Source organism: Cnephaeus nilssonii (assembly GCF_951640355.1).
Source record: "Cnephaeus nilssonii genome assembly, chromosome: 9".
Taxonomy (NCBI): domain Eukaryota; kingdom Metazoa; phylum Chordata; class Mammalia; order Chiroptera; family Vespertilionidae; genus Cnephaeus; species Cnephaeus nilssonii.
This window is the reverse complement of record NC_137080.1, coordinates 39,546,216-39,566,322: the sequence shown is the minus strand read 5'-3', so window position 1 is coordinate 39,566,322 and position 20,107 is coordinate 39,546,216. Positions and strand designations below refer to the sequence as shown.

Below are 20,107 nucleotides of genomic sequence, written 5' to 3'. Positions count from 1 at the left end.
TAAAAATATACTTAGTAGTTTTGCAGTTTGAAGAAAATCATATTGTGCTTCAAAACTCGCCTTTACTCCCTTCCTCTTTCCTCCCTCCTTTCCTTTATCAGACATTTATGGAGTGTCTTCTGTGTGAATTCACTGCACTACACGCTGTTGGGAGCACAAAGATGAAGGACACCCAGAACCTACCCTCTAGGGAGTTAAATATTTTCTCAGGATAATTAATAGGTTATTGTGGAGCTTGAACACTTGTGGGTTGGGAATGTCATACTCCAGTACAAACACAGAATTATTCTGGCGAGTGTACTCTCGGAACTGAATCAGTGATAAAAAACCAGGGAGTTTTCTTACAGAATCCTGGTAATGAGACCCACCAGGTGTACCTCAGCCTGTCTTCCTTTGACCCATGACTTGGCCTCTGAGGCCTCTTCAATAAACTTCTAGGCTTGACATATTCTCTTCAAGACATCCCAATACTTCTCAGAAACAATTAGATGCCATTTTCTATTCTTATACTAATATCCTCTCTTTCTCTTTTAACAAAAAATAAGATGACACTCTTACTTTAAACCTACAAGTCAAGGTTGCTGTGGGGATTACTAGTAAAGATATAATACACATAAAAACACCACTTTCCCAGTTATAAGGTGCTACACAAATATAAATGTTTTGTTACCATTCACCTCTTCTGCTAACAGTAGAAAGGAGACTAAAAGCTCTTTGGAAGCCTAGGCTGGTTTGGGAAGTTTGAGCTCTGGTTCCCCTGGCACTTTTGGTTATTGGCTGGAGGTCCGGTCCCTTACCATGTGGGCCTCTCCATAGGATGACCTAGATGCTGGCTGCCCCAGGAGCAAGTGATGAGAGAGAAGCCACAACATTGTGACCTGGCCTTGGAAGTGAGATAACATCACTTGTGTGTGAGAGGGACCTGCACCAAGGCATCCATTCCTGGAGGAGAGGACCATGGGGAACACCTTGGAGGATAACTGCAACAGTCAAGAAAATTAAGCAAATCGAAGTCTTATTCAGATTTGGACCTACATCTAGGACTGTGGGTGAATTTTTCCCGTCTTTGAATTTATCCAGACTTGGATAAACTTGAGCTTACGTTGTGTAATAATTATCTGTTAATATTTATTAGAGTTTTAAGAGTGCTTATTCCTCTTCAATGAAGGGTATAAAAATGCAAAAAGGAGATACCCTGCCAAGCAAGCTTGTAGGAGTTTATGATCTAAAACAGGGGTTAGCAAATTTTGTCTGTAAAGGGCCAGGTAGTAAATACCTTAGGCACCGTCAACCATCCAGTCTGGGTCGCAACTGCTCTGTTCTACCATTGCAGCCCAGAGGCAGCCACAGACACTTCTGTGTTACAGCTACTGTGTGGTTGTTCCAACCAACTTTATAGAAACAGGTGGTGGGCCAGATTTGGCCTATAGGCCATGGCTTGCCAATCCTGATCTAAAAGAACAACTATAGAATACTAAATCAGAAGATTTTATCCAGAATCATTGTGAAAGATAGAAGATTTAGTTGTAAATCCTTACCAGTTTTATTTTATAGATTTACTGATTTGTTCTATAAAATGTGGGCAGATAACAAAAAGAAGCTACAGGAGGACCAAAAAGACACAGAGCACTGAAAAACGACATCATAAATGGAACCAGGACACCCTTTGGTTATTTGCATCCTGACCTCTGTTGTAGTAGAATAAATGATTTTGAAATCATGCATAAGAGGAAATGAAAAATTACTCTCTTGTCAACTTCTCTGTTCTCCTGTCTCCCATCTCAATCTAACTGCCACCCCTGCAAAATAACTTTTCAATGATTACTTTTTAATTCTCTGACAAACATCAAAACAGATGTTGATTGCCTTAAACAGGGTGAAGTTCCCTGCAAGTATTTTTTTTCTTACAAATTTTAAAAACAAATGGTGTTGGAAACCATCCAAGAAAAAACTGTGACTCTCATGAGATAATTAACAATAACCTGGGGTGTTCCAGAATCTGGGTTGGGTATTATTGGCCTAAGGAATTGGGAAAAAGAATCTGGGAATGGCAGGTAAAATCTGTGCATTAATATTTTATTAGATTATGTAAAAAGGTCTGTTCCATCATCTGGGTTTTACCTTCTGCTACTGTCACTAAAAACCCTAATTTAGATTTCCCTGAGGAGCCTTTTAGGAGTTTTAAAACTTTTAAATTAAATGTTTTTCTAATTATAAGTGAATGTATAACCATTATGGAAAATACAGAAAAGAATGTAAATCACTCATAATCCAATTAGCCAGAGGTGACCACTGTTAAGATTTTTAGCATATTTTCTTTTCTTATGTTCTTAAATATTTTAACATATATGATAAACAATTTTTATTCTACTTTTCAACTTGTTTTTATATCACTGGCTTTATCCCTATGACTTAAAGGATAAGTGGCATTTCATAACATGGATATTCCATAATTTACTTAATTATTACCTGAATTGGTTGAGTTGTCTGCAAATTTAATCATAAATAATACTGCCATAAACATCTTTGTAAGTAAATCTTTGAATGCTTCTTTGATTATTTCCCATAAACATTTCCTAGAAGTAGAATCACAGGGTATAGGTATATTAATATTTTTAAGTCTCATTTTAAGTACTAATAAATTACTTACTAAAAGGCTAAGCAATTAAGATCTCTCCCAGCAATATTGAAAGCACTGAAATTATAAATTTTATCTGTTGTTACTTTTATTTGCATGTTTTGATTAGTAGTGAGGTTGGGAAAATATCTTCACTAACTTTTTCTTTCTTCCTTTGAAAATTTTTATTTATTTATTTTTGCCCATTTTCCTGGGTGGGTTTGCTAATATTTTTCTTATATATTTGTATGATTTCTTTACCCAGTATGACTCTTCACCAATTGTTGAATATTTTTGCTGAAAATATTTTTTGCCTTGATATTTATTTTCATTTTAAAAAAAAGTCTGAGAAATTTAAAATTTTGCCTAGTAAAATTACTAGTATTTTTCTTTTTTTATTTATTTAATTGCTTTTGACCTTAGGAAGTTGTTTTGCCTCCTACATTATCTCTAACATGCCATATTATGCTTTCTAAACTTCTTGTGATTTGATGTTTTTACATTTAATTTTTTTCAACCACCTGGAATGAATTTTGATGTATAGGGTAACTTTGTTTTGATTGAAAAGAATGCATAGTATAGAGATATACAGTTGAACTCAGAGATTCCCTCTTAGTACTCCTGTTGTTCTTGTTTTTATGCCAGTGTTTCTTTTTACCTGGGGCAACCCTTTTCATCTCAGGACTTTTGGTGTCTTTGGAGTGCCCTGGATGGCAAAGAGCATGCATTCTTTTCATTCTTTTCTTCCCTCCAGAAGGCTTAGTAAAATGCCCCACTCAGACCAGCCCAGGCCCGCATCTCTGGGGAGAAGGCCAGTTCCATTTGAGAGGTACTCAGTAGGCCCACTTCCCTAAACATTTCTTCTCCTCTGAGTTTGTCTTGATGCCAGATATACCTGTTACTTCTTCTCTTTCATTAAACATTTCCCTCTCCTAGAAGTTTTTTCAAAAATGTACTCACTTCAGCGGAGTAGCACAGCGATTTTGTCTCCTGTGGCTGCCCTAACAAATTACCACCCATTTGGTGGCTTAAAGCAGCAGAAATGTATTCTCTCACAGTTCTGGAGGCTAGACGTCTGCATCAAGGTGTTGGCAGGGCCATCCTCCCTCTGAAGGCTCCAGGGAAGATCCTTGCCTCTTCCTCCTGGCTTCTGGTTGTTGAAAGCAGCTCTTGGTGTTCCTTGGCCAGCAGCTGCATTGCTCCCATCTCTGCCTCCGGCATCACATGGCCTTCTTCCCTCCACATCAGTGTGTGCCTGTGTGCCTGTGTCCATTTCCCCCCTTATGAGGACACCTGTCATTGTTTTAGGCCCCTACCGAATCCAGTATGACTTCAGCTTCATTTAACCAATGACATCTGCAAAGACCCAATTTCAAGTAAGGTCACTTTCTGAGGTTCCAGATGAGTATGAATTTTGGGGATGCACTATTTATCCCAGAACACACAGTAAGTGAATAGTTCTTCCATATTTTTACTTTTATTAGATCATCTTTCTGATATGGAACCACAAGAAAATCCTGGGATCTGCAGTGAGGAGGCAGAGGGAGAAAATGCAGAGAAAGCCAAGCGAAAGGGGGAAGAGGGTCAGTGTCAGACTCCACCCCTTTGCCTATGGCTGGTCCTATGACAGACAAATAGTAAATCTATATGTGTTTTGCTTTCTGAGTCACTTGCATTTTAAGTGGGGAATCCAAGTGTTTAGTTAGGTTAATCAATACCTTCCTTTTCTCTCAGTCACAAACTATTCGATGGGGAAGTGAAAGGAGACAATGAGTAATCCATTGGATGATTCATGACAAGTGGTTTCATGACAAATCTGTTCTGTTTTCAAAAATATATTTTACAAGTTAATAGTAATTGCAATTATATGATTTTCTCATATTTGAAGTCTAGTGACAAGTTGTAACTGCTTAATTTGGTAACAAGAGAAAAAGACTTTATTTCCTAAATAGAAGGAACCCCAAGATTCTATCATTTTAAAGGGAAGAAAGAAAAGGTAACAGATTGGGAAACTAATTTTGCTAATAACATTATTTTAATTCTTTTTAGTAAAACATTTTAATAACTTTGTATATCTACTCTTTGATTTTATGAATTGCTTTTTAAAAAAATATTTTATTGATTTCAAAGAGGAAGGGAGAGGGAGAGAGAAACATCCATGATGAGAATTATTGATCGGCTGCCTCCTGCAAGCCCCACACTGGGGATCAAGCCTACTGCCCAGGCATGTGTTCTGACCAGGAATCAAGCCATGATTTCCTGGTTCATAGGTTGATGCTCAACCACTGAGCCATGCCGGCAAGGCTATGAATTGTTCATTTTTTAGAAGCATTTTGGTATGTCCTATTATCTGGTTTATAAAAAACAAGTTGATTTCCTTTTTGAAATATTGGCAATATTAAAACATTTTTAAATTACAAAAGCATAAGGATATTTTGAGTGAAAAAACGTGAATAGAGTCATTCTTTCCCTCTGTTAGCTTGTGCCTGCCCTTCATAATCAAACATTATAAAAGTCCCACCTTCGCCTTGAATGCAAAAAGAAAGATCTATGTACACAAGCTGTTGACTCACAAGTCCTCATCCTACCCAATGAGATAACACTCCCTAATTTAAAATCCTGTTAAACAAAATAAATATTTTCTTGGGACAGAGTGCCTTGTGGTTTTGTGATTCAGCTCTCAGTGTTAACAGCCTGGATTCTCAATCAGTCAGCGCCACAAGAAAAGACTTGTTTTATATCATCCCTGACCAAAAAGAGGGATTTATTTTATACCTACTGAGTTCGGGTTATAGGGATAAAAGGTGATAATTCCCCCAAAGCCTGCAACTGAATTGAGACATGATATATATTCACAGAAAACCTACTATGAACCCTTAGTGATTAATGCTAGGTTAAGCCATAAGAAATTGCAGTATTTAACTGGTTTTGACTTAGAAAAATGGTCCTTCATATGTTCAACCTAAAAGTTCAAGACCAGTTATTGTCACTCACCTGATTTTTGCACGTCCTCTGGTCCTTTAGGTAAAACGAGCTGTTGGGCAGGAAGGCCTGTCCTGAGCCTCGTGCCTCAGCCCTCAGCCTGGGGAACTGTGGGGCCGTAGTTTTCCCTGGAGAACTGTGCACAAGCTGCCTCTTTCCTTCTGCCTCCACTCTCCTTCCTCAGCTATGCGATCTCCACATGTGGGAATTTTCTCTCCTCCTAAGCACATCCCCATCTTATTTTGAATACTTTCCTCTCTTTCTTTCTAGTCTTGGCCAAGGAAACACTCTCTCCTTTCCCTTCTTCCCTCCCTTTTCTTTCCATTCTTTGTGTCTCCTTTCATGGCACAATAATTTATGATCACCCAGTTGATGGTGGACAGCCCAAGAGCGCAGCTAGCTATACATTTGTATGAAGGAAAGGGAAAATGATGCATTTTGATATGAAATTAGAAATAATAATCTAGAGATGGTAACAACAAAAGACTTGTAAAGGCACTTTGTAATCTCTGAAAAATTCTCTAACCATCATCTCTTTCTAACTGAATCTGCTCTTTCTCAATAATTCTTTTTTTTTTTTTTTAAATTGATTTCAGAGAGGAAGGGAGAGGGAGAGAGAGAGAGATACATAAATGATGAGAGAGAATCATTGATCGGCTACCTCCTGTACATCCCACACTGGGGATTGAGCCCACAACCTGGGCATGTGCCCTGACTGGCAATCGAACCATGACCTTCTGTTTCATAGGTTGATGCTCAACCACTGAGCCATGCTGGCTGGGCTTCTCAATAATTCTTATTTCAAAAAGAGAAAATCTGTACTTGAGAAAAAGAAATACTATTTCTGAGATTATTTTACTGCTTTCATGTGTTTTTTTAAACCAATATTGAAACAATTCTGAGTCATTTTGGCATTCTTTTTCTTTGTGTGTGTGTTGTTTTTTTTTGTTTGTTTGTTTTGTTTACCTTAAAAAGAAGTTTTGTAACATGGTCCTGTTGTAAGCTGGGATTTCCATTATTATAAACTGAGTTGCTAAGGGGTAAGGAAACACAAGAGTCATTGCAATCAGTGAAGTCCCCAAGGGAGTGAATTTTGAAATTAGAGAATGGAATTTGATAGCCAAAGACTACAAAGAGGAAAGGAGAAAGAATGAATTGGAAACGCAAGCAAAGATATATAAATAATGGAGCATGTGTACATAAGGGAAGGACAAACAAATCTCCCTCACCACAACTGAAAGGCTGAGTTTGGAGAGAGGGGGGAATGGGGTTAAAGCACCCTCCTCCCCAGGGTGGGGGATTTGAAACTGACCTTTGGAGCTTGTTACTGACATCTGTTAGGACAACTTTATTAAGTTAGATGGAGAGTAGGGACATTGTGATCATCTCTTCTTGCCTCACACAGCTAGAGGATTTCAGTTAATTAGAGCTGAGATGATAAATATAATTCTATTCTCAGATTTGACTTCATAATTTCTTCATTATCTTTTGTCAGAAAATATGTATTCCATAATGTTTTGCATTATTACTACTTGTTAAAAATGATTTTTAATTAGAGTTTTCTTTTGTAGCATTAGCACCAATTAATGATAGTAATTGAATTCATTCATTAAGTAAATGATGATAATTCTAGTCACTACAAAAGGATGTATCTAGGAGGCCCTTAAGCAACTCTGGTCTCTTGTGGAATTTACCCACCTGCCTGATGCAGGTGGAATTTACCCACCTGGTGCAGATGTGATTCAGGCAATTATGTACTAATTACTGAGCATTTTACGTTAATCATTGACCACTGCCAGGTATTTGGAAATTGAGCAAGTCAAACATGATGAAATGGACAGTTAAGAAAATTACTATAGCCAAAACCGGTTTGGCTCAGTGGATAGAGCGTCGGCCTTCGGACTCAAGGGTCCCAGGTTCGATTCCGGTCAAGGGCATGTACCTTGGTTGCGGGCACATCCCCAGTAGGGGGTGTGCAAGAGGCAGCTGATCAATGTTTCTCTCTCATCGATGTTTCTAACTCTCTATCCCTCTCTCTTCCTCTCTGTAAAAAAAAAATCAATAAAATATATATATATATATATATATGTATATATATATATATATATATATATATATATATATATATGAAAATTACTATAAAAACTAACCCCCATAAGGATTATCTTTAAACTAGAGGCCCAGTGTACAACATTCGTGTACTGGGGTGTGTGTAGGGGGGAAGGGTTCCTCAGCCCGGCCTGCACCATCTCACAGTCCAGGACCCCTCTGGGGATGTCCACCTGCCCGCTTAGGAAATAAGGTAGTCCCCCCCACTCTCCCGCCAGGTAGATATCCCCTGAGGGGTCCTTAGCGCTGCTGTGGTAGTGGGAGAGGCTCTCCCACTGAGCTCACCGGCCATGAGCCCGGCTAGCGGCACTCTCCCTGTGGGAGCACACTGACCACCAGGGGGCAGCTCCTGCTTTGAGCATCTGCCTCCTGGTGGTCAGTGTGTGTCATACCAACTGGTCGTTCCTCCGGTTGGACGATTTGCATATTAGAGTTTTATTATATAGGAAGGTGAAAAAAAGATAGAAATTCACTCTCATATTTTAAAATAATTTATCTAGTTTCACATGATCATCAAAGGGCATTTACTATTAGGACCATATATTATGTGTGGTAATGTTTTGGAAGTCTGACAAGAAATGTTTAAAGACTCACTTCTCACTTATAGGTTTAAAGGATTTACAGACCACCGTATGGTAAGAATACATTGAGTTGAGCCTTTAAACCCCTGAATTAAAGCTCTGAGAAATGTGAGAATATCTGATTTGTAAGAAAAGTAGGTATTTGTGAGTTCAGCAAACACAATAAGTGCTAACATTTTTTGATACAAGGAACAATTACACAATTTCTCTTGAAGCTTTATTGCATCTAGAAATGCTATGAAGTAATAATACTTATAGCAATGCAAGTATGATCAAAGCTCAGGGATGAGGAAGATAATACTTTGTGTGCCTGGGAGGACTAACTAAGGCAGACAAGTTCAGTGTCAGGTTCTCAGGAACCCCGGAATCTCATAGACTTTTACTAATTGCTGTTGGCACCACAGTCATCTTTGGACGAGTGTGCTAAGGTGGGGCAGAGGTAAACAAGGGAAGCAGGTGATGGATATTAAAGCTGCTGTAAAGTCAGCTTCAAAGTGTGTGACATCACCATAGACGTCTAGAAAATAACAGACAGGCCAGCCGAGCAAGCAATGATCCTGATTAGGAAGAGGTGCTTTTGAACCAAAGCTTTACATTGACATTATTTGCTACAGTCATAAACAGCAACAGGCCTGCCAGCAGCTGCTGTAGTCATGAGCCAGCCCATCTTTGCAGAAGGAGCTTTGTACTCACTCACGCAGTAAACCCCTTGAACATCTGTGATGTGACAGATGTGGTTATATGCTGTGCTGAAACAGAGGGAGCCATACACATGAGCCCCTTAAGGACTTACTCTCTGAGATGAGAGAAAGAGCCATCACTGATTATAATAAAGCTAAAATAGAGCAAAACTGCCTGTAAGACAGTGTGCAGAAGGGAGTCATGATTGACAAAGGTAGACTGGGTTCAGAAGATGGAGGAGCCTCAGTATGAGGCTATGAATTAGGACTCTGTTCTGTAGGCAGTGCTGAACATCTCATGGTTTTCAAACAGGAGAGTACAGGAGGAAGATCACTCTATTGGTACTGTTAGAATGGCCTGGAGGATGCAGGGGAGACTGGACAGCAGAGAATAGCTGGAAAACTCTATTTAATATACCAGTAATCACCCCAGCTTTGTTTTTTGTTGCAAATGATAGCAATTTAAAATACTCTCTCTTGCATTATTAATGTGTTATTTATGAGCTAAGCAAGATAATAGACAGTTTTTCTTTGGGGATTATATATGCCACCAAAAGAAAAGCTACATTCTCCCTTCTCTGCCATTAGCTGATGGGAATTTGAGTAGCCTTAAAAGGAAACCACCAGCAATCAAGAAAACTTCTTTCATATTTTGACAACTGAAAACTAAACTTGTCCAACTTGAATGTTATAAAGAGACTTTTTTAAAATGCCATGATCTTAAGCTCCTGTGAGTGAGAGCGTGTGCAATCATGCATGAAACACGAGACTCCTACTACACCTGGGCCCTTCCATGAGTCACAGACCTCAGTTCCCCAATTCTCCTGGGGGTTGGGGCAATGATTCCTCGAGTTGTTTTGCTCAGTTCTCTTTTCTCTTGTCCAAAATGAGATCCTTCTTTCCTCTGGGACCAGCACTAATAAAGCCAAACCTTGTTGAGCCTCGCCTGGTTCTGGGTGGGCTTCATGGCTTATTGGACATGTGGAGTGATTGATAACTGAAATCTACACATTATTCGTCCTGAGAGAACTTGGTTAAATTTCACAGACTCTGTAGCACTCAAAGCCTAGATTTCACAAAATGGAATTATCATGGCAAAGGTCCATAGCCTTTGTTGGAGTGATGATCTGCGTTTCAGTGGGAGGATACGAGGGGAACTTGGATATTTCTGCCCACACAGCACATTGGGAGTTGGCTCCAGCCTTTAAGCCGCTATTTAAAGCATCAAGGTTAGAGACACACACTGCAGTGGGATTTGATGGACACTGTATTTTTAGTTGGGTTTATATTCATTTCAAAATGATAACTGAAAAATAGTTTATTTTTATCGAAATAATGATCCATAGAATTTTTACCATTCGTTAGTGGCATCTGCCAGTCTACTTGACAGTGCATGACAGTAAATATCTTTCTTACTAAAAAAACCCCCAAAAATCAAGAGGACCAGAACGATAGAGGCAATCGGGAGTAGAGGCGAATGGCATCAGTGTTACTTTTTACAAAACCATTACTGAAAAGGATCTATGCTCTGTGCAACCACTAGATGGCAGAGTTTCTGCATTAGAAACACCATTTGCTGCCACTAAATACTACCTGTATTAATGATGTAGTAAGTATTCCTTATATAGATAAAATTATAAAAATGTTTTGGATTTTTAAAACTTGAATGAGCATAGAGAATTTTATTTATTTCTCCACCTAACTGGGCATTTTCTAATTATGAAACTCATCTGCAGAGGATTTGAAATGAGTCTCTGAACTGGGAATCAGGTGGGTTTTCTACCTCCTACTCTGCCATTAATTAGCCCTGTGACTTTGAATGATGAATTTCCTGGGCCTCAATAAGCTTATCTGCAAAACTAGAGGCCCAGTGTACGACATTCATGCACTGGGGGGGCGGGGGGGGGGGGTGTCTCTCAGCTGGACCTGTGCCCTCTCGCAGTCCAGGAACCCTCGGTAGACATCCCCTGAGGGGTCCTTAGCACTGCCTCAGAGGCTCCCACCACTGCTGCTCCCACCACTGCTGCTCCCACCGTGAGCCTGGCTTCTGGCTGAGTGGCACTCCCCCTGTGGGAGCGCACTGACCACCAGGGGGCAGCTCCTGGGTTGAGCATCTGCCCTCTGGTGGTCAGTGTGCATCATAGCAACTGGTCATTCCTCCGGTTGGTCAATTTGCATATTAGGGTTTTATTATATAGGATCAGATGGCTGGGTCACTAGGTTATCTCTAAGGTATCTTCCAACTCCAGGCATTCTCATTTCCATATCACTTCATAGTTGAACCTGCTAAGTTCACTAGTCAAACAACTTATATCTAGTAAATTATTATCCAAGAAATGTCAGCTGGCATCCATATACATAGTTAAAATAGCTGATACTTATTGAGCAGCTAGTATGTGCCAGTGTGTTTTAAGAGGGTTACCTAATTAAATTCTCACACAATCTGATTATAATCCCCATTGTGCAGGTGAGGAAAGTGAGGCTCAGAGAAGTTAAGTAATTAGCCCAAGAATGAATAGCTAATGGCCAGGCTGGTATGACTCTGAAACCTGTAGGTATACCATTGCCATATTTTCTCTCTCATTCAGCCAAGAAAAATATAAATGTGAATACAACATTGCTTCTGAAAAAAAAAATTCTATAAATTGGGAACCCTTGATTTTTCAAGGGACATAGATTTGTGTTTGTGTGTGTATCTGTGTGTTTCTGGAGACAGAACAGACTTACAGGGCTCTATTGTCACACTGTCATTGTATGCCTCTCTGTGAGTCTGGGCATAGATGCCTGGCTTCCCATTCCATGCACATGGGGAACCAGCCAGCCATCAGCTCTGTCAGTCTCATGATTTTTCAGAGCCAATGTGTGTTCAAATCTGCACCAGGTAATCACTAGGGGCCTTTCCAGGTCTGGATTGATCTAATGATGTACGTCCGCAATTTGATACAGGGTCCGATGTTAGCAGGGTCCGATGTTGCTCAGAAAATGGTGACTCTACCCATCTAGTAGTTGCAGCAAAGAAATACTACACATACTATCAGGGCTGTTTTTTTTAGTGAATTACATTTTCTCCCTTCTTTGTGGACAGGAAACTTATGTAGCCTTACAACCACTGCCTTAATTCTGAAGAGTGGCTTTAATATCCGGTGTTTTAAGCTCTCTTGAGAAAATAATTCAGTTCGGATGAAGACACCTTTGGTAACTTTCAAATCACAGCTCCAGTGATTAGAACACACTAATAATTCTTTGAGTTGACAATAGGTGGCAGTACAGCCTCAATTTATACCCTATAGTTAACCCTAAACCGACTTTGGTGCCACATTTTATTATTTTACAAGTACGTTATCTATGAAACAAGAATAATTAGATAAAGACACTCACCTAACTGGCTGTATCTTTGGCTACACATATAGAAATGCTGGAGGGACACCCTGAGGGAATAGACCAAAAGAGGAAACCGAGGTGGGTTTATAGGAAGCAAAAGAAGCTTAAGCTTCGAGGGCCACTCCCAAGGCCTCAGGAGAGGCCCTAGTGCTATAAATTCTGAAAAAGCATGATATTTTGTTTTCTTTTTCTTAAAGAGGGCCACCCAAATTACGTAACCTTCAAGCCCCACAAAGCGTGGGATTGTCTGAAAATAGCCATGTGGCTCTTTTTAACGTAGGAAAGGGTACACAATCTTGGCATTATTAATTTTCTACCCACTTAATCTCCAGGGAGAAGGACGATCTGGTTTTTAGAAGCAAGCCAAATAAAAAGGAATCAGAGCTTAGCAAAATGAGCAGGCCAATATTCCGCTTATTTATGAGTCTGAGAAAAGAAACTACTTCACTGGAACTCTCTCTCACTGTTGACAGCATACTATCTGTGCTAACAACCCCCCCCCCCCCAAAAAAAAAAAAAAAAAAAAAACAACACACACACACACACAAAAAAAAAAAACACACAAAAGAACAAAAACAGAAAAAGGAAAATACAGGTTATAATTAGCAAATTAACAAGTTATCCTCTGCTAAAACTCCAGACCAGTATGCAGCATTCAGGGGAATTTATTTTATTTTGTCTTTTTTTTTTTTTTTAACCCAAAAGGTATTGTTCTTTTTTTAAAAAAAAAAAATACATTTTATTGATTTTTTTTACAGAGAGGAAGGGAGAGGGACAGAGAGTTAGAAACATCGATGAGAGAGAAACATTGATCAGCTGCCTCCTGCACACTCCCCACTGGGTATGTGCCCGCAACCAAGGTACATGCCCTTGACCGGGATCGAACCTGGGACCCTTGAGTCCGAAGGCCGACGCTCTATCCACTGAGCCAAACCGGTTAGGGCAGGTATTATTCTTAATAAAAGACCAGTAGTGACTATTCACAAAGGAAACTGTATTTCCATTTACAAATCTTAAATTTCTCACCTGGTAATCAAGCTTAGCCTTTCTTAGGACCACCCATAGCCTACTCATTGCGAGTTCAACTAAAATTTACTCTTTGGAAAAGACAAATTAAACTTTCCAATTGTCCTGTCCTTTTGCAAACACTTATGAAGGTTGGTTTTTAGGCAAGGGAGACTTATCTATGTCTTGCTCCATAGGAAACTATTATTCAGAATGAAGATATTGCTGCCCACTTGATGGGCCTTTATGTCTACGAGACCTTAGTGTCCTTGAGGGCAGGGAGTGGGTTTGCTCTCCCCTGAGTACTTTGATGTAGGCATCTAGTAGGAGATCTACAGATGCCTTCTGAAAGAATGAATGCTAGGTATTGTTTTAAATGTTAACTCAGCATGATTCTGGGTCTATTAATTCTGTATAATGTTTTGTGAAGATTGTGCTTCAGTAGACAGACTTGTGCAACAAGTTTGCTGTGAGTAGGAGTTTTGTGTCTGACACTAGAGAGGAGCTAGAAAATGCTCCTGGCTGGCCTGCGCTTCTGGGAGTGGGTGAGAAGCTGCCCCGAAGTCGAGCTTTGCCTGTGAGAAGCCCGCTCAGCCCTCCCGTGGACTTTCTTACCCTCCCAGCCGACTCCTGCAGCCGACTTTGCACAAATGGCACCTGTTGACTAGGTGCGCAGCTACACTGCCTGGATCTGGGTCAGGAGGAAAGGGACGTCAGCCACCACTTCCTCCTCCTCCTCCCCTCAGAGGGAGGTCAAAAGTAATTGGCTGTACCACAACACTCAGCATTTCCTGTTTCAGAATTATGGGTGAAGCAAGGACCTTCCCTGGACTACCTGTAATAGTCCCCCCCTTTTTCTGGTGGTTGAGTAACGAAACCTACCTTTCATCATCACCCCAAGCATATGGAACTGACTTTGGATAGCATGTTGTCTTGTTAGTTTATCCCCCAAATCAGAAGGGCTGCAGGCTTCCTGGATTCAACATGCTATGAGGCTAAAGTCAATGACAGAACAACCAAGAAATCATAAAATGAAATTGGATTGCTTTCATGTCAAAATCTGGCTATCTCTTATTATTTACCTACTTATGCCTAATTTGTTTTCTGAATTGGATTTAAAAGAATTCTGTTTTTAAAAATCAAATTTTAAAAAAAAGGATTCTGTTAGCCACATGGTGAAGTCATCAAAGTTTGTTTATAAATGTGTTGTGAGAGAACCAAATTATCTACAATCCTGTGTAAGTTTTGAAGAATGATTCCTTATTCCGACTGATTGGAAATTCAGTTTACCCTTGAACAATGTAGGGATTTAGGGGACTGGCCTCTGTGCACTCGAAAATTCACATATAACTTTTGACTCCCTGAAAACTCAACTACAGTTGGCCCTCAGTATCCCTGGGGCATTGGTTCCAGGACCCCCTTTGGATATCAAAATCCATAGTTACTTTAGTTCCTTATATAAAGTGACATAGCATAGTGCATACAGTTGGTTCTCCGCATCCACAGACTCCCAGGTGCTGATCAAAATTACTGTTTTTGATTGGTGATTGGTTGAATCCATGGATGCAAATCCCATGGATATGGAGGGCCAACCATATTGAAAAAATCTTCATATTAGTTCAGACTGTTGTTCAAGGGTCAGCTGTATACATGAAGAAATATGTCTTTGGGTTTCTTGAGTTTCCAGCGTTCTTGATGGGTTGTTGACATAACTGTGTCTCCACTCTTTACAGAGCTTTGGACGTAGTGGATGAAGGACAGGTGGCTCAAGAACACCATGAGTTTACATCACACGGTGGGGAATCCCAGTTCTTTCACACCACCAGTGAAGTGCCTGGTCCTCTACCTGCAGAGTCCAGATTGCTTAAAAAGGTAAGGCTTCATTTTCAACATTTGGCAGCTGGGAATAAACACTTTAATGAATTAAAACACTGAAGTAAACCTCTGTCTTATTGAAAAACACATACTTAAAAAGAGTGGTAAAAATATATCATATCAAAACACCTTGATAATAGATAAGGCATCTGAAGGGATGAGTTTGAATCTTTGCTCTTTGCTGTCTTCAGGTGTTCTTCCTCGTTGTCATGGTCACCTTTGCCTGCCTTTTTCCTTTTATACAGGCTGTGCTTTAATTAGAAGCTATTCAAAGTAGGATGACATCAATCGTTGGAATTAGTGGTTCTTTCCCATGAAAAGCATTTTTACTATTTCCTATTGTAAGGCATTTAGAGTTGTGGTTATATCAGTGTTATTTCTTCTTTTTGTTGTTGTTAATCCTCACCTGAAGATATTTTTCTGATTGATTTTTTTTTAGAGAGAGTGGAAGTGGAAGGGAGGGAGGCCGAGAGAGAGAGAGAGAGAGAGAGAGAGAGAGAGAGAGAGAAACATCGATGTGAGAGAGACACCTCGATTGGTTGCCTCCTGCACATGTCCCAACTGGGGCTGGGAATCAGACCTGCAACCGAGGTATGTACCCTTGACTGGGAATCAAGGGTACATACCCTTTGGTGCAAGAGTTGACACTCTAACCATAAAACTATACTGTCCAGTAGTTTACTTCTTAATATCTAAATGTTTGCATAGCAAACTCTGACTTAATTATATTGGTTTAAAAGAAGCGTTCTCCCCAAGCTGATGAAAAACAGTAAGAAAAATGGACATGATGAGATTATTAGCTTATATTTTATAAGAACATGCCAAATTGTGTAGGGAAAATTCAACAGAGAATGCTTCCTAACTCACAATAGTGTAATATCAATCAGAGAGCCAGAAATATAAAGTTAAATTTTATAAAATATTAGAATTAAAAAATTAAATTAAAAAATAAATAACCTGGCTTACTGTAATTTATACTTACGGTCAAATTGGTTTTGCATTTTGTATTTCTTTCTTTTTAAGAAATAGTTTGTAACTAGAAAAACACCTGATAAATGTAGTTATTGGCCCCCGGTAGAGTTTTAAGTTGTTTCCCACATTTCCCTTTAATAACTTAAAATAAAAATAATTCTGCGAGTAACATGCCATTAAGTATCCTGTAATATTTACTGAAGTTCACTTAACAACTGATGTCAGCATTTAGAGTTGGGGCCAACTAAATTCCCTGAGAGGGATGGCAATGAGGGGTCTGTGGTGCCCTCTCCCTTAGTTTGTAGTCTAACAATGGCTGTGTTTTCTTCACGGTACTGATATCCCATCTAGACATAGTCCCTTAACCCTGGCTCGCTGTCCCAGCATGCAGTCAAAGAGCCTTGGAGAGGCCCCAGGAGAGGCCCCAGGCTAAGCTAGAGTCAGTACTATGAGGACTGGCAGGGAGAAGGAGGCCAGTTGGTACCGGTGGGAAAGGCACAGGATTAGAGCCAGAAGCAGGTGAACTGGGAACCCAGTGTAGGTGGAGCCAGAGCAGGTAGAAGTAGGGCAGGAACTTGAAGAAGGAAGCAAACAGAGGCAGAATGTCATTCTAACTACAGTGTCTCCAAGCGTCACCTGAAACGGGGTCAGTCAGGCACACCTATACCTCGCCTTCCCCTTCAGAGATGGTCAAATACCACAACAGGAAGAGCTGGCTCCAGGGTCCACTTCTGGCTCTGCCTGTTGTCTCCTTTTCCCTCTCTCTCCGCCCTTTCTCCCTCTCCATCATCCCTCCTTCACACTGGGCTCTCTGGCCTCCAGCTCTCTTGATCTTTCTCATTTGCATATTCTACTAGGACTGAGAGAAAGGAAGAGGCTGGAGAACAGACCCCCTCGTCCCTATTGATGTGTGCTCATCTTTATGTCTGTTGAGATCATGGCTGAGAGGTCTACCTGGACCATTCTCAGAAGTGCAAGACCCACACGCCACCAGGGTGGCCAGTATTATTGGGAAACAAATGTTAAGTCTTCTTAGATTCTGGGTAGTTCATACCTACTGTGAGTGCCAGGGTAGCTCCCATACCTTCAAAAGCACCCTTCTCTTAGTCCACTCTCCGCAATGAGCCTGTCATTTCCTGTGAGATTCAGCAGATTTACTAGGCAGTTATATCAGGAACACCCTTCGAGTCTTTCCCATGTAGAAGGCCATAAATTCTTAAGATTCCTGAGTTGATCTAGCCTCTGAGTTATATCTAGTTATTCAAATGAATGTTTAAATTTTGTATTTGCATTAAAGTTAAGCAATTTGCCTTTCTTTGGACAATCCGAATTTATTCACTCTCTACATTTGTTCTATACATTTTATGTTGTTATATTTGTTTAACATGTTGTTAAAATTCCTTTGACGTTCCTTCAAGCTGACAAATTATCCAGAACATCTCAGAGATGTTTCTACCACAACCACCTTTGCCAGTTTTTTCATTGCCCAGTTAATCTCGTAATTGTCAAGGTGGAGCATTTTCCAAATTCCTGCCTGGATATTCTTGTTTAGTCAGTAAGAATAACAATTCAATTTGACAAGCATTTGTTGAAGTAGCAAAGAGAAAAACACACACACATTTTTCTAACCTTTTCACTTTCCATGTTTCCTAGGGGGTTGGCCACCTGGAGAGGTGATATACCTCTACTTCCCTTCCCACTTCCATCATTTCTCCCTTTTTTCTCTCTCTATAGCTTCTGCTCCACACAGCCCCACTGAATGTCCAATTCCCAGCCTTACACCAAACCAAGTTCAAAACATGAACTACCTAAGAGGCCTCCGACTCATTCACCATCACCCCAACTCCTGCCTCACCTCAAGGGGCATAACATTGTGTCTTCTCCCACGGTTGGGCTGGCCTAGGACACAGTACATGAACATTGGTTGCTGAGCTTGCAAATTGTCTCAGGTCACCAGGCTGCTGCTCTCACCAAGGACAGTTCTAAAAGCATCATGCAAGAAGTAGGACCTTCCAAATCCTGAAGTCTAACCCCCAACCCTAGCCCAATACACTGAGGCATCACTTACTGAGGTTGGACCTTCCCAATAGTGACTTCCCTAAAGGACTTACTAGTATTATCCATCCATTTCAACTCTACATTCCACCTTCCTAGTGGTACTTGATCTTAAATTGCTGGTGCCATGTGATGTTGTGCTTAGAGACTGCTGAGCCCTTGGATGTATCTTTTTGCAAATCTCTGCTTTGATCAGCAGTCAGATCTCACCATGATTTCCCACACACTCCCCCTAACCCCCTCCTGCCCAGGACCTGTCCTATTCACACAGGTAGGTTTCCCATCAAGCTTCAATTACCAAGCCTTTTCCAGACCATCTGCATGGCAGGACTCTCTCTATGCTCTATCAGTGCTGATCTAAAAGACTAAACTCTTAGGGAGGGGGGAAATGTATAGCATGTCATATTGTGTGTAAAAGTAGAGTATTAGAATATATGTATATGTATCTTTGTAAATGCATTAAGAAACTATAAAAGAATACAGGGAAAACTAACAATAATTACTTGGGGCAGGAGGACATGAGCAGATAGGGAACACAGGTGGGAGAGAGACTTTTTACTTTGCACGTTTTCTACTTTTTTATATTTTGAATTTTGAGTCATGTGAACATATTACCTAGTCAATTTTTTGAAGGTGGAGGAATGCATAGATATGATTTAAGGTCTGTTGTGATTAAAGTTAAATTGAAATGGGTTAGGTATGCTTGGGTAGTTTTTTTTTATGATTCTCCGATTTGCTGTAAACTATGCCAGTCCTGATTGCATTGCCTGAGGGGCTACTATTGTTCCCTAGTTTTCTTAACATATTCATCTACTGCCTTTGCTTATACTCTTTCCCATGCCAAAGCATCTTTCCACTTTTTGTCTACCTGTGAATTTCTACTCATCCTTTAAAAATCTTGCTCAAACTGCTCTTTCTTTGTGAACTCAAAAAATTCTTCATGTTCCTTTTTGTGCTGCTACTTGCCTTGGATGTCCCTTGAGCTCAACACTTTCCATATTGATTTCCAAATCTCCTTCCTCATTAGACTAAAAGGTTCTAGGGGTCAAACTGCATTTCTATGCCTGGAACATTTACAAATTTTGCATGAATGAAATGCTGTATATTTGCAGTAAAAAAAAAAATTAGTAGAAAGCAACACTGTTACTAATATGCAGCATTTCAGCTATCATATGAGTTTAATGTTTATTTAGGCTTTCAAAAGTAGATCAGGAAAGCTCACCAAATACATATATACAGGGGTTGCAAAAGTAGGTTTGCAGTTGTAATGCAAAGAATACAATAATTAATAAATAATAATACAAGAATAAGTTCTGAGTTTTGCGTACTCACAACGGTAAGCCACATGTGGCAGCAGGAAGAGCACGTGGCAGTTTTCCAGAGTATGACTCCACCCTTCTCCTCCAGCACCTGTGCTGTGGAGTTGCATGGTGGCCCAGGGGAGAGTTCTTTGTCTCCAAGAAAGCCTAGTATTATTGGATTCAGCAAGAGGTGTCATTTCTGCATCTGAGATCTCACAAGTTGGGCATTCTATAGGCTGGAGAATATTGCTTTAATATCCGAAGTATGGCATTACACACAACAGGATATGGTATACCAGCTGTTTTTCTCATAAACGTAGGTCTGGCCTTGTAAGAAAAAGATTGATTGCCTCTGTATAGCCAGCTTTGGAAAAATTCATGTTCTCTGTATCCATTTGTGATACTTTGCATTTGAAGGTATCGTCATTACAGGGTTGTAGCAGGAAATCAACGAGTGATTTGTTTTTCTTTCCACCCCAAGTGCTTGTGTTGTCTTTCTTTGAGGAAGTGACTGTGGGTCCTGTTTATTTACATATGTATAAATAAACA

The 20,107-nt window shown here is 40.0% G+C and overlaps 1 protein-coding gene across 1 annotated transcript in view; it reads left to right on the top strand.

The window, feature by feature from the left end:
* The window catches only part of CRYBG1 (crystallin beta-gamma domain containing 1), a 174,176-nt gene that overhangs the window by 54,221 nt on the left and 99,848 nt on the right, over nt 1-20,107 (top strand). The window contains exon 2 of the mRNA XM_079780518.1: nt 15,089-15,227. Within this exon, the coding sequence (XP_079636644.1) occupies nt 15,089-15,227 (139 nt within the window). The remainder of the gene's footprint in view (nt 1-15,088; nt 15,228-20,107) is intronic.